The 14,358-nt window shown below is 38.3% G+C and overlaps 1 protein-coding gene across 8 annotated transcripts in view; it reads left to right on the top strand.

Moving 5' to 3' along the window:
* The window catches only part of cacna1c (calcium channel, voltage-dependent, L type, alpha 1C subunit), a 1,063,887-nt gene that overhangs the window by 784,245 nt on the left and 265,284 nt on the right, over positions 1 to 14,358 (top strand). For all 8 annotated transcript variants that reach the window (XM_051921415.1, XM_051921414.1, XM_051921413.1 and 5 more), the window contains 2 exons: positions 1,972 to 2,179; positions 13,724 to 13,844. In XM_051921415.1, the coding sequence (XP_051777375.1) occupies positions 1,972 to 2,179; positions 13,724 to 13,844 (329 nt within the window). The remainder of the gene's footprint in view (positions 1 to 1,971; positions 2,180 to 13,723; positions 13,845 to 14,358) is intronic.

The following is a 14,358-nucleotide window of genomic DNA, read 5'->3' as shown; positions in this document are numbered from 1 at the left end:
ACGGGCCAAGTTTTGATGGATGTCAGTGCCTGTTGGTCAACGTCTCTCCAGGCTGCGAGGTTTCAATAGGATAAGCCAGAGAGGCGTCAGTTTTAAAGGGAAGCACCAGGGATGAGAATTTTAAAGAAGACTCCTGCAATGTTTTAACATCATTTTTATTGGATTATTTATTGGATCATTTTGACCTCCACCAGTACCTTGATGTTTTTATGGATTATTTATTTATTAACTATGTTTTTTGAGCACTGCACTTTGGACACCACTTGGATTTTGATTTGTTTTAACAAAAGTACTAGCACTTTTCACCATCCCTTTGTTTGGTGTTTTATCCTCATCAGCTTAGCTCATCCAGTTACATTATCAACAGTGTCAGGTTCAAGAGGCTCCCATTATTGAAGAGGGAGCAAGGAGCCAACCCGCACAATCGCAAGCCCACACAGGTGGCCAGCAATTCATTGATAAAAAACAGCATTCCTAAAGTTTGTGGAGAAGCGAAAAAGTGGGTTGTCCATTTCCCTTGCTCTTTAAACATGTTAACCAGCAAAATGCTAACTCTGCAAATACATGTAAAATATTTATAAAATGATATGCAACATATTGTTCCACCACACCATCAAAGAGCAATAAGAGACCAGACTTGAGTTTGGGATGGTAAACTATACCTTCTGCAGGCACCGAAAAATTCTTTGAGTAGTTATTCAAAACTAAATACTTGTAAACTTATCATAACCATGAGATTTTGTAAGGTTGCTGAAAGAATGCTTGTTTCATACAGTCAATATATGTAAACATATAGCAACTACCATGAGATTAATACTAAGCAAAAAAGCTTATCTGTCTTGCTAGCTTGCGGAATCATAATGTGCAACTAATATGGGATTATTCCAAGCTCAAAGTTAATTCTTTAGTGAAAAAACATTTGCAAAATGTATATAATGGTATGGGCGGCATGGTGGTGCAGTGGTAGCACTGCTGCCTCGCAGTTAGGAGACCCGGGTTTGCTTCCTGGGTCCTCCCTGTGTGGAGTTTGCATGTTCTCCCCGTGTCTGCGTGTGTTTCCTCCGGGCGCTCCGGTTTCCTCCCACAGTCCAAAGACATGCAGATTAGGTGGATTGGCAATCCTAAATTGGCCCTAGTGTGTGCTTGGTGTGTGGGTGTGTTTGTGTGTGTCCTGCGTTGGGTTGGCACCCTGCCTGGGATTGGTTCCTGCCTTGTGCCCTGTGTTGGCTGGGATTGGCTCCAGCATGACCCTGTGTTCGGGTTCAGCGGGTTGGAAAATGGATGGATATAATGGTATTAAACGATATAGGTAAAAAATGATCAAAACTTGAATGCATAATTACATTACATACAAAATGCTTATTTTATTTTACATAGACCCTGGAGCAGCACAGTGGCTAGTGATACAAATACAAAGAGCTTGGTTCTATTTTCTTTTGTGTCGCTGACTGTTCATATTCTCCATGTATCTTTGTAGGTTTTCTCCAGGTAACAAAAGGTACACGTGTTAATGTTAGATGGCATCCCTAAAATAGGAGGTAGCCTAAATAATTGTGGATATGTGTGTATAACACTGTTGTGAGACAGACAGACAAATGATTTGTCTTGGTTTTCTTCCTGACAAGCAATTAAATAAAATATAAGGCTATATAGATAGATATACCTGTATATATGAAAACGTTATCAATACCAAGAGCAACTGCAGAAGTTACAGCAGCAATCATGCAAAGAAAGAGCAAGTCAGTATAAAGTTCAAGAAACAATTTGATGCCCTTTAGACAGCAAGAGGTCAGCACTACCCCAGCAGTGAAAGCATAAAATACACTTTAACATACATTTTATATACAGCAATTGTATATACTAAAGCAATATTATATGTGGTATAGCTGTATTAGTACTTAAGAATTGCTTGCCAACATTAGATACATAATAAAGAAATAATCTATTAATTTAAAATGTTTCCCTTTTTAGATACTGGAATTCACTGAGCAATCTTGTGGCATCTTTGCTGAATTCAGTGCGCTCTATTGCCTCTCTCCTCCTTTTGTTATTTCTCTTCATCATCATCTTCTCACTCCTTGGAATGCAGCTCTTTGGAGGCAAATTCAACTTTGATGAAATGGACACAAAAAGAAGCACATTTGATAATTTCCCACAGTCCCTACTTACAGTTTTTCAGGTAAATCTGTTTTACATTTTCTGCTATTAATAATAGTGCAATTATTTAGGGCTTTATTACCCAAAAATGTTGCTATTTTATTACATTTTACTATTAAATAAAAGTTTTTTCTTGTATGTTTAGGATGCTGACTTTGATTTATTATTGCAATAAGGAAATGATAAGTTTTGAGCTTTAAATTCCATGCTGCATTTTAAAACTACATCAATTAAGATGCAGCAAAAACATTAAACAAATAGGAGTATCTGCTATTATATTGTAAAACTGAATTTAGGGCTTTGTAAGTGAGAATATGTGAATTAAAAACACATGACTGGTCGATAATGACAATTAAAGTTAGTGCTTAATGAAATGACAAAGTTTAATAGGTGATGCAGGCCCGCACCTAGGAAATTCTGGGCCCCAGGCAGCTGACAGAGTTCGGGCCCCTTTCGTGTTTCAAATATGTTCGTATATTTTAAAACGCCACTTAATTTCGAAAACCTGGTTTTTGACGAAGGGTTTTGAAAGTCAATGGTTAACTAGGAATAGTTTATTCTGAAAAACTCATTCTGAATATAAAATATCTCTCCATATTGTGTAAACATCATGGTAATCAGCAGTTACTGGCTGGTGGGTTAATCCCTTAACGCTTTGCTGACCATTTTCTAATTTTAATATTTGAAAAATCATCAATGACTTTATCAAAGCTTATGGTATTTGCAAGTTCATGTTCAGTGGATAACGTTGCGAGACCATTCAGCCTCTGCTGGGCCATAGTCGACCGCAAATGATTATTTATAATTGCAAGTTTGCTGAATGATCTTTCCCCTTGTGCCACAGAGACAGGGAGACAACAAAATATCCTCAATGCTACGCATAGTTCTGGATATATGCCTTCAAGTCCAAGCTCAAATATTTAGTTTAGTAAATCAAGACAACTGTTACCACAATCTTTGAAAGTCGCATCATACACATTTTTGATGTGAAGCAACTCTCCTTTCAAGTCAGTAGTCAGATCACTTGGGTATTTGGCAATCAAAATTCTGCAGGTCTCGGATATGTAAAATAACGATAAGCGATGGTGGTATTAGAAATATATTGTAAACAAAACACACTAGTTCAGTTTATATCATGTCCGTGTTACTGGACTGGTGAACTAAACAAAATTAAATTACAATGCATGTATTGTACAATAGCGCACGTACCTGTCTCTGACTGCTGAGTGAGTCTGATGACAGCCGCTGTTAAGACCAAAAGTCCAAATACAAAATTAACGCAGATAGGAGCTTCTCTTCACTGTTCACATAATAATGAAATAATGCCAAATTATAAGCTTTTGTAAAGTCTAACTCTAAGCGTGCATGGAACAGTAGGCCCTAACTCTTAATACTCACACGACTGCGAGTGTGACTGTCCAGCATTGAATGAATAACTTCCGCGATTCATGAAGACAAAAGGTGGAGACTAAACATAAACATTGCCGCACCACCACCAGTACTCATTCCAACTTGCGTATGTTATCTTGATGACGGACACGGGACAGCCTTTATGAGAATGCCGCTGAAGCTCTCAGTCTTGCATTTTCCCACGGTTCGACGGATGACGGAAATGGAGTTCAAACTCAAAGCAGCTAGATCCGAGATCGTACCCACCGGCGACCGCTGTATGACGTCGACGCGCCCCTTCTTGATAATAAAGGACCTTTCGAGAGAAAAAAAAAAAACTCGAAAAAGGGCGGGCCCCTATCAAGCTCGGGCCCCTGACAAGTGTCATGGTTGTCCCTCCCTAGGTGCGGGCCTCGGTGATGTCTTCCCATCCCTCTACCTGAAGACTACTGAACAAAGCATTGTAGTAGATGATTAAAGTTCATATATATAGGAAGTTAAAGAGATAAGGACAAATTCTGGATATTTGTCATGGCTGGTCCAGGGAGTATTTAGGAGTGTTTTCAGATCTGAATCACATAACACAGTTTTTTTGCAGAGGTTTGGTAGAGTTAATGATATAATCCTATAATTACTGTCAAAAGAGTGAAGCTTCTTATTTTATTTTTTTCTTCATAATTTATAATTAGTTTAATTTTTATTTCACAAAATATTTCTATTTATATATAAATAAATTGCTTTCAGTTTTACTATTAGTAATTATGGTATGGTTAAAGAAGTATTTTATAGCTTATATTTGTGTGAAAATTGGACAAAACTGTATACTTAATGGGTTTAGATCAAATATTTGTTTAAGGTTAGTAGAAGCCTATATTAAAAAAAGTAAAAACAAAACCTGATACTGAACAGTAGCAATTTTAATAAAATGCTTATACTTTCTGGTCATTTTTGCTAAATAAATTGCACTTTTCCATGCATATCAATCTAACCAAAACTTAAATAAAGCAAACAACAAATGACTGAATGCTTCTTTCTCTATTACACACAATTCATTTTTCTACTGTTCCACCATAGCATTTACTCATGTATCACGTGTTAAACTTAAGGTTGGCAGAAGTAGCAAGTTTTCTAAACCATGGCATGTCACATAACCTTGTAAACATGCCAGTTTCTATGGACAGATTTACTTCGGCTTCTTTGTGTTTTCTGTGTTTGACGTACTTTGCTCCCTAAAATGCTGCCCTTGGCAAATACTATGTTAACATTTGCTGTCTTGCATTATGGGGTCTTGGACTTGAATACACTCTCTGTGTCTTAGCTCTTTTTGAACTTTTTCTTTGCTCAGAAACAGGTCAGTAGGCTAAATGGTGATCACTGTATAGGGGAATTTTAAGGTTTGAAGAATTTTTATTCTTAATCTGTACAGCAGACAGTGTACCTTGCTCCAAGACAATACACTTACTATTGTCAATTTTAATATTGTATTCCAAAAACTCCCATATGGTGCTTTGATATTATCAAACATACATGTTGATTTCTAAAGATGTCGCAGTCAGAGAATATTGATATGCAGTGTTTTGTTATCTGCTGGCCCTAAAACCTTACGAAAAATCAGAAAATTGATTCTCTCATGTTCTGACAGATCACAAAAACAGTGGGGAGGAGGGCCCAGGGCTTAAATCATCGCTTGAGCTGTGATTAGTGAACCACAGAAAGTAGTTATGTAATTTCAATGATTAGGAATAGCTGATACTGGAATATCCATAACTCAAGAACAGCAAGTGTGTCTGTGAGAAGACAGCAGAAAATAGGTTTATGGACAGCCAAAAGAAAAAAATAAACTAAACACAATCAGTGGGTTTAGTTTTCAGCAATTTACAAACTTTAGACCCGGTCTGTTCAAATGGTGGTCCACAGGCCACATGCAGTCCGGAAGCAATGTCCGAGTGGCCCAGCCCATGGTCCCACCAGGGCTTCAGACTGCAACTAAAATTGCCCCAAATGAAACCAAAAATATGTTTTTCAGTTTATAACTTTACTTAGTTTTCCAGTATCAAATGAAATCATTGAAACTTTAAACTAATTATATTGTAATGGATGCAAAACCAAAGACCATTTTTTTTCATTGTTGACTGCATGTGCTGTTAACATATTTGTCGATATGGGCTCCCCGTTGGATATCCGTGTGCCACATAATATACACTTCACACGTCCGTGCTGGGTTCCAGGAACTCGAGGCAAAAATTACGTCAGACTTGGAGACGTGCGCAAAAATATTCCAAAGTACATGATGCAGCAGACGTGATGGTCATGTATTCCACATGGTGAATTTCAACAAGTGCTGAATATGATGAAACCAGTCATCAAAACAAAAGGAAGGCCTGCAAAACATTTGAATTTCTTCTGTCCGTTAAGTAGATACAGTACCCTGTTATATAGATATCTGTGCCCGGTGGAATTCCGTTGTCCCATCTGATTTGGCACAGGTAAACTAAGGTGCGATTGTCACGGATCTCCTCGTGTTCATGCATCTTTGTGTACCATTTCACTTTTGTGCAAAATGCCGCCTGCCTGCTTTTTCCTCACACACATCTATGTAATAAAGTCTGTGATTTAAGGCTGCCGGTGTATTACACATTATTGTTGTTTTACTGGAGTGCTCTGTGATTGACAGCAGACAGTAAAGTTTCTTAAAATGGTATCCTTAAATGCCACTTTGTTAGTTGTTACTTCAGTCGTTTTGGCGTGTGCATTATATGTTCTGTTACCAATAAATTCTTCAACAGAAGCTCATCAGCAAAGAAACATGGAAAGTAAGATTTATGTAAAAATTAATAATAATTATAATTAATAATTCATTACTTGACACCCAAGAACTTTGTACAAAGACATTTTAAACACAAATCGTTAAATTAAATGTACTAATCCTCTTACACACCATACGTGGTCCCTTGCTTTTAAACATTTACTCAGGTAGATTTTTTTTTTTTTTGGATGGGGGGTAGAAAAAAAACAATTTTCACATAAAAGGCTTTTGTTGTAGAGCTCAAGTTTCACTTCTCTCATATGAGTGATTAAAACTGTGTGAATTAAATAATTTAAGTTCTATCAAAAAAGAAATCCTTTACTTGTCATTACCATCCTTTTAAAATGGGGGGGGGGGGGGGGTGTTTCATTTTCACAGTAGGCATCATTATCTTATAAAAATCTTTTTCCTGTTTATAACATGCACAGTTGATCATGGCAGATTAAAACTGATCAAACTGTGAACATTGTGTAGTTAAAATGCTGCACAGTGTCTTTAATAAGCCTATGAGGCAGTCTTCTGTTGCACGTTCATATCTACTGTGCCCCTGCATCCCATTCCGCCAGAGGGGATTCTCATTTCCATAACTGAGCCTTTGCTTTGGAAATGCCTGCTCCTGTGAGCTGTTAGCACTGTATAGCTAAAATTGTCCATAATGTATTTTAAAAGACAGTAGGCAGTCTTCTATATCAATTTCATCTTTAATGTTCCTTTCCATCTTATCCACTTTAGGGGACAGCAATTTTCCACAGGTGAGCCTTTGTTGTTGAAATGCTCTTCTGTTTACAAAATAAATGTTGGACAGCTATAATTGAGCTAAATCAATTTAAAAGAATCTAGGAAGTCTTTTGGCACTTTTTTTCTACTCTGCCCTTTTGTCCTATCTACTGGAAGGGAACACTTATTGCCTCAGTGGGAGCACAGCTGTAAAAATGTGTGCCCCCTGCCTGCCGTTTACAAAATGAACACTGGTTAGCTAAAATTCTTCAAAATATATTTAAAAGGTTGTACAAAGTCTTCTTTATCATTTTTATGTCTACTGTGGCCTTCTGTCTCATCCACAGGGTGGGGAAACTCATTTCCACAACTAGAGCCAGAGCTTTAGAAATGTGTGCAATTCTTTGATTTTGCCAGAAACTGTAGCAAATATTGACAATTTTGTTCTCACAATCATGGGTATACCAGACAGACCATTAAAGAATAGAAATTCGCAGGAGTTTCTGCATCACACTGGACTAGAATCACGTGCTCAGCAGGAAAATATGGAGCCTCAGGATAACATGCAGATCTCCGACAGACTGAAAACAAGAAGCAAGAAAAGTCTGTGAGTAGGACCGCAGTACAGGCATTACCTTTCAGAATATCCATCACAAAGGCACAAGTCTCACCAACGTTTGTAATGACCTAAAATTGCATGTTGAGAAAACAGTGGAGGTTACAGTCAAGGAACTGCAAAGCCAGTATGAAAATATGAGGGGTAATCACAGCAAGGAAGTTCACATGGGTCTGAGATTTATTCATTGCTTCTCAGTCTTCTATCATGATTCATGGCCAAATGATTTAACCACTTTGAGAAAATGAGGCTGACACTTTAATCAACTGGTATCAAGAAATCTTGTTGAACAATGAACATCAAGTCAATTCTGTACAAATGGAATGGATATTGATAAAAATTCTGATTAAAGGCCAATTCACAGACAAGTCTTAACCACAGTTTGTGGGAGGTTTTACTGACAAAAGAGCTTTACTGCACAGATTTCCACAATATTCTTCATCTTGTTGAGATCATGCTTGTTCTGCTTATTTCAGCAGCTCAGTGTAAACATGGCTTTTCAGTAAAGAACAGAATAAAATCAACAGTGCAAAACTCACTCAATGTCTCAACCTTGGAAGAGTCACAGTCAGCACAGAAGGTCCATCACTTGAGCAGTTTCCTGAGCCTTGTGTCAAAACATTGGGAAAAGACCAGTTTATACTGGATTGCCCTCTGATACTGATATCCTGATGGTTAGTGACACAGACTCAGAACCTGAGTAAAATACACTGTTCTTAATGGCTATACATAGTTTGAAAGTTATAATGACATTGTTACCCCAATGATCAAGACGCACACAAAAGCATTAGGGAAATATGCATTGTACAAGAGAAGGAAAATAATTAGGCACACATACATGGAGGTTAAAAAAGTAAGAGACTGAAAGATTAATATTTTATACATTTGATTGTTTGGCAGCTAAATCAAAGCTGTTGGCTTTTAATTTTTTTCTTCAAGAACCACTGGCTCCTTGAGGGTAATGTTTGTCTGTAGTGCTGAAACGCAGAGGTAAAAAATGAGAAAAACACATTTTGTGAGGCTTCAGAAATTCCATATAGAAATTCCTACGGTAATACAAATCATGAATACAACACTCCATGTAGCTTAGCAACATTCATCCCACAATGCAGGGCAGGGTTATGTGTCTAGAAGTAGTGGTAGTAGTCTATGATACTGTGACGATCTGTCAAATAAGACGCACAGGAGCCACTTTTCTGGGGGAATCTTCAAAATGCCGACTGGCTTTTTATTTTTTGTGTTCCACTATAAATGATGCTCTACTAGAATCACGTGCTCAGCAGGAAAATATGGAGCGTCTAGATAACATGCAGATCTCCGACAGACTGAAAACAAGAAGCTAGAAAAGTCAGTGAGTAGTACCACAGTACAGGCATTACCTTTCAGAATATCCATCACAAAGGCACAACTCTCACCAATGTTTGTAATGACCCAAAATTGCATGTTGAGAACACAGTGGAGGTTGCAGTCAAGGAACTGGAAAGCCAGTATGAAAATATGAGGGGTAATCACAGCAAGGAAGTTCACATGGGTCTGAGATTTATTCATTGCTTCTCAGTCTTCTATCATGATTCATGGCCAAATGATTTTGTGAGGCTTCAGAAATTCCATATAGAAATTCCTACAGTATTACAAATCATGAATGCAACACTCCATGTAGCCTAGCAACATTCAACCCACAATGCAGGGCAGGGTTATGTGTCTAGAAGTAGTGGTAGTAGTCTATGATACTGTGACGATCTCTCAAATAAAACACACAGGAGCCACTTTTCTGGGGGAATCTTCAAAATGCCGACTGGCTTTTTATTTGGTGTGTTGCGCTATAAATGATGCTCTACCGCTCCTTGTCTGGGTCATGGGGACAGCTGTGTTTTTTTTTTTTTGTTTTTTTTTTGACTGAACAACAACTGCAGTTGTTTTGAGAAGTTGTTCAAAACTGATCCTCTGGCTAGGACGTTGGATATCTCTGGATCTACGGTTCTTGAGGCTGATCCTCCAATTAGCTGTGAACAACCCAATCTCACTGAGATTGCACAGGTGGTAAATCAGCTGAGGGTAGGGAAGCCTGCAGGAATCTGTGATATCGGGGTGAACTTCTCCTGGCTGGTGGTAAAGCTATCCTCCTGGCATTGCAAGCAATCTTTGCTTCCATTTGGGAGACTGGCATCTTCCCAACTGACTGGAAAGGGAAGAGTGATCGGCTGGATTGCAGCAACTACAGGGGGATAACACTGCTCTCGTTGCCAGGTAAGGTCTTTACTAGGGTCGTCCTCAATAGGATCCGTGATCACTTGCTCACCTACCAGCGACTGGAACAGTCTGGTTTTACGCCTAAGAAGTCTACCATCAACCGCATCCTGGAACTGAGGGTTCACATGGAGCGCAAACGTGAGTATCAGCAGAGTTTCTTTGTAGCCTTTGTCGATTTTCGCAAAGCGTTCAACTCAGTTGATCAAGCTGCCCTGTGGGACATCCTGAGGATTCGCGGGATCCCCTCAAGGTTGCTGGATATCATGGCCGGCCTGTACACTGGTACTGTGAGTGTTGTGCAGAGTGGAGGCAGGACCTCTGCATTTTTCCCAGTTGATTCTGGGGTTCGTCAGGGGTGTATTCTTGCTCGTACTCTGTTCAATGCTTGTATGGACTGGGTGTTGGGCAAGGTCGTGGAGTCCAGCGGCTGTGGGACATCTGTTGGTGAAGAAAGGTTCACGGATCTTGACTTTAATGACGATGCTGTGATCTTCGCGGAGTCAATGGAGGCTCGAGAGACTGAGCGAGGAGTCTGAGTGTCTGGGCTTGCGAGTGTCCTGGGTAAAAACCAAGATCCAGGCTTTTAATGACCTCTTGGGCACAGCCATCAGCACTGTGTCTGTTTACAGAGAGAGTGTTGACCTTGTTGAGAGGTTTGCTTACCTTGGCAGTGACATTCATGTCTCTGGTGACTCTTCAATTGAAGTCAGTAGACGGATTGGGAGAGCATGGGGGGGTCATGAGGTCTCTGAAAAGGGATGTGTGGCGCTCCTGATATCTATGCATAAGGACGAAGGTCCAAGTCTTTAGAGTCCTGGTGCTTCCTGTCTTGCTATATGGTTGTGAGACATGGACGCTAACCAGTGACCTGAGATGAAGACTGGACTCCTTTGGTACTGTGTCTCTCCGGAAAATCCTTGGGTACCGCTGGTTTGACTTTGTGGCGAATGAACGGTTGCTCATGGAGTCCCAAATGAGGCACATTACCTGCATTGTGAGGGAGCGTCAGTCACGGCACTACGGCCATGTGGTGCATTTCCCCGAGGGTGATCCAGCTCATAAGATCCTCATTGTTGGGGACCCGAGTGGCTGGACCAGACCAAGGGGTTGCCCACATAACACCTGGCCGCGACAGATAGAGGGTCATTTCTGGAGGGTGGGACTGGACCGTGTGTCTGCCTGGGGGGTTGCAAACCTGGATCCCGAGTTGTTTCGTTGTGAACTAGTGCATGCCCCCCAACTTGACTTGACTTGACTTTTTTGCCTGGCTCTTCTTGCTGTTTTACCATTCGTTCCCCTCTCACCTTGATCCTGTCACTCAGCCCTCTCTAGGGAGGTGTTCTGAGCTGCTACAAAGGTCTTTCCCCCAAGACTCAACCCCCCCACAGCCCATGTAGTTGTGAGACATGTCACAATATCAACATAATATGAAATGTGTAACAAAGCCATGCCTAATCACACATGTGGTGATTTAAAGCAAATCTATGCTCCCTCAGTGTGCAGTAGACATTGTATTTGAGTGTGTTAGTTATCACTTGTTATGGGTTTGTGCACTGATAGCTTTGATAGCATTGATAGTTATTTTTTATTCTGTTAAATGAAATTTGTGATGTGCCTGGGTCATATACAGGTATGACCAAAATATATATTTTATTTCAAAAGGTAAACAAATGTTATTGACAATGCTGTTCACGTTTTTGATTTTATGCACTTATAGATGTGCCTGGGTCAGATGTGAGCAAAATGTTTTTTTTTTTTTTTAAAAGGAAAATAAATGTTTTTTTTAATACTGTGCACTATTTTTTATGCATTTTGAGATATGCCTAGGTCAAATTTGACCAAAATGTTTATTTTTCTATTTCAAAAGTGGAAAAAACAGTATTGCTACTGCCTTCGGATTCCGTCTAGTTATAGCTTTTTTATTGTTTTTTTATGCATTTTTTGATGTGCCAGCATCAGATGTGAGCACAGTTAAAAAGGAAACAATGAATAAACATTTCTTGTTATTCAGTGCTATTATTTGTATTGGTTTAAAATTTATTGTTACCTGTGGCTTACCAGCCGCTGAAAATGTTTGGCCCAGCCAAATTTCTTATAGTTGAATAGCCCTGCTCTGGACACTTCTGTCAATCTGCCAATAAAGTTTACGTGTAGATCAGTAAAGGTGCAGTCAACTCAGTCATTGTACAACATGTGTATTGCTTCATTAACAAACAAGCTTTCTAAAGCACAAGTGATTTGTCAACAACAACAACACACTGTTAACTTATTTTGACTGTAAGGAATCTATCCATCAGTGCATCAACAAACTTTTTAGTTTTCAAAAAACAAAGATTACTCCTGTGCAAAATGACAGCCAATTTCTTGTCAGAGAAATAAACAAGGTTTCCACTTCTAATTTTCTGTCCATTAACTAAAGGTTTTGTTGATCAGTACATTTCAATGTTAGGCTTTAGAGTAATACCTTGATATACAAAACATGCAAAGAAAGCCAGCAGCTCATCATAACTGACCTCAGATTTCATGTACACCTTGGAATTTAGCTTCACTGTGTGCTGCTGCACACATCTGTCTGTTACGTCTAACATGACTTTACTTACAAACTGACTGAAATTCTGTGAAAGGTCATCTGTATCTATACATTTGCCTTGCTCCCTGAATGTTGCCAAGCACTCTTATTACACAGTGCAGATTTTGAAATTAATCATAATTTACCAGTTGGGTAAACTCACCATCTTCATATGTTGAAGTAGTGATGTTCCAAGTCCACCTCTGCCATTTTTCAAATAGTTGCAATGGCTGGCACTAAATTTAAAGGTTGGTAATCTGATTTGATGACATAACTAATGAAATAGCAGTGTTAAATGCTGAAATAGTGTATAAGGAATACTTGGCATGACAGTTTTTATTATTCAGGTGTGCCATTAAGGTATAAAGTGGAAAGCATGTGAGATTCTCTGGTGACTTTTTTTGGCAATAATCAAACTAGAGGCAGCTATCTGAACGATTGTATTTAATTTCAACAGAATAGCCAGCAGAACAAATTCAAACATAAACTGCAGTAGCCCAAGAAATAAACTTAATTTTTGTCTTGCGTAGAATTCTTCTCAGTAATCGGGGTTAGATAGCATGTACAGAAATAAACACGTAAGAAGACATTAAAGAAGCATTAAAAGAATTGAGACATTTATTTATGCTTCTGTATGTTAATGTTGTGGGTGTCTTGCTGTCAAAATAAAACCTTAGCTGAACAATAAACATTTTATTCACTTTCCGGGAGATAATATAAAAGAAATGTACCTTAAAAATGAATTCCTGAAGTTATCCAGATTAAGTCCATGTTGAACATTGCCTTAGACTTTAAGTACATTGAATCACAGTTCAGTTCACTGATGATATATACAGTATATGGCAGATTGTATCAGAAAGGACAGAATATAAAAGAAGGAAATTGTAGGAGATTAATCCAAAACTGAAAAGATTTTTTTGTCATATTTCAATGTTCTCACAATTTGATGTGTGCACTATTCCAAGGTTCTATTTGTAGGATTGTTTTTTTCTATTTATTGTTGAAATGTTCTTTATTGTCAAAATTCAATAAAGTAGGTTATTAATATTATTATTATTATTAATGAATCACTTATTTTCTTGCATGCTTTTTATATTTTTTGTATTGTTTGGTTAATGTTGTTACACAGTTATTATACTATTATAGACTTTAAGCATGATACATTTTTAAATTCTGTCTTCTTTAGCCTTTATATATGTATGTGCTTTTTTGGTGGCAGATTCTAACTGGAGAAGACTGGAACTCTGTAATGTATGATGGAATTAAAGCCTATGGTGGTCCATCCTTCCCAGGAATGTTGGTCTGCATATATTTCATCATTCTTTTCATTTGTGGAAACTGTATCCTCTTTGCTGAACTATTAGGTATGTGAATCACCAATATGGATTGGTGATTCCAAATTTGCTCCAGTGTGAGTGAGTGTATGTCCATGTGTGAGCCATACAGTGGGCACCTGTACAGGAGGTCTTCCTGCTTTGTGCCCTGCACTGCTGAGATAGGCACCAGCCCCTGAATTGCATTAGGTGAGTTTGAGAATGTATAGGTATGTATTACATGCTCCCATTTCTGTAATATTTAGTTAACTTGCTTTTTATTTTGTTTTGAACTTCATAGTCCCTTAATATTCCTCATTATCAAATTTAATTTAATTGAAAATACATTTGAGACAAATTACTGTGTATATTGTTTTCCTTTATTATGTAATTTGTCCTATTTACAAGTTTTGATTTGGTGTGAGACAATATGAAAATGAATTTACAATAACAAGATTAATAATTTATCTAGAATATTACATTCTTTCTTATTCTTAAAATGCTGGTTTGCTGCATTTTACAGATGTTTTATTTTCTTCCG

The sequence above is a fragment of the Erpetoichthys calabaricus genome, chromosome 18 (assembly GCF_900747795.2).
Source record: "Erpetoichthys calabaricus chromosome 18, fErpCal1.3, whole genome shotgun sequence".
Lineage (NCBI taxonomy): Eukaryota > Metazoa > Chordata > Cladistia > Polypteriformes > Polypteridae > Erpetoichthys > Erpetoichthys calabaricus.
Note: the sequence above shows the minus strand (reverse complement) of the source record. Positions and strands in the feature narration are given on the sequence as shown.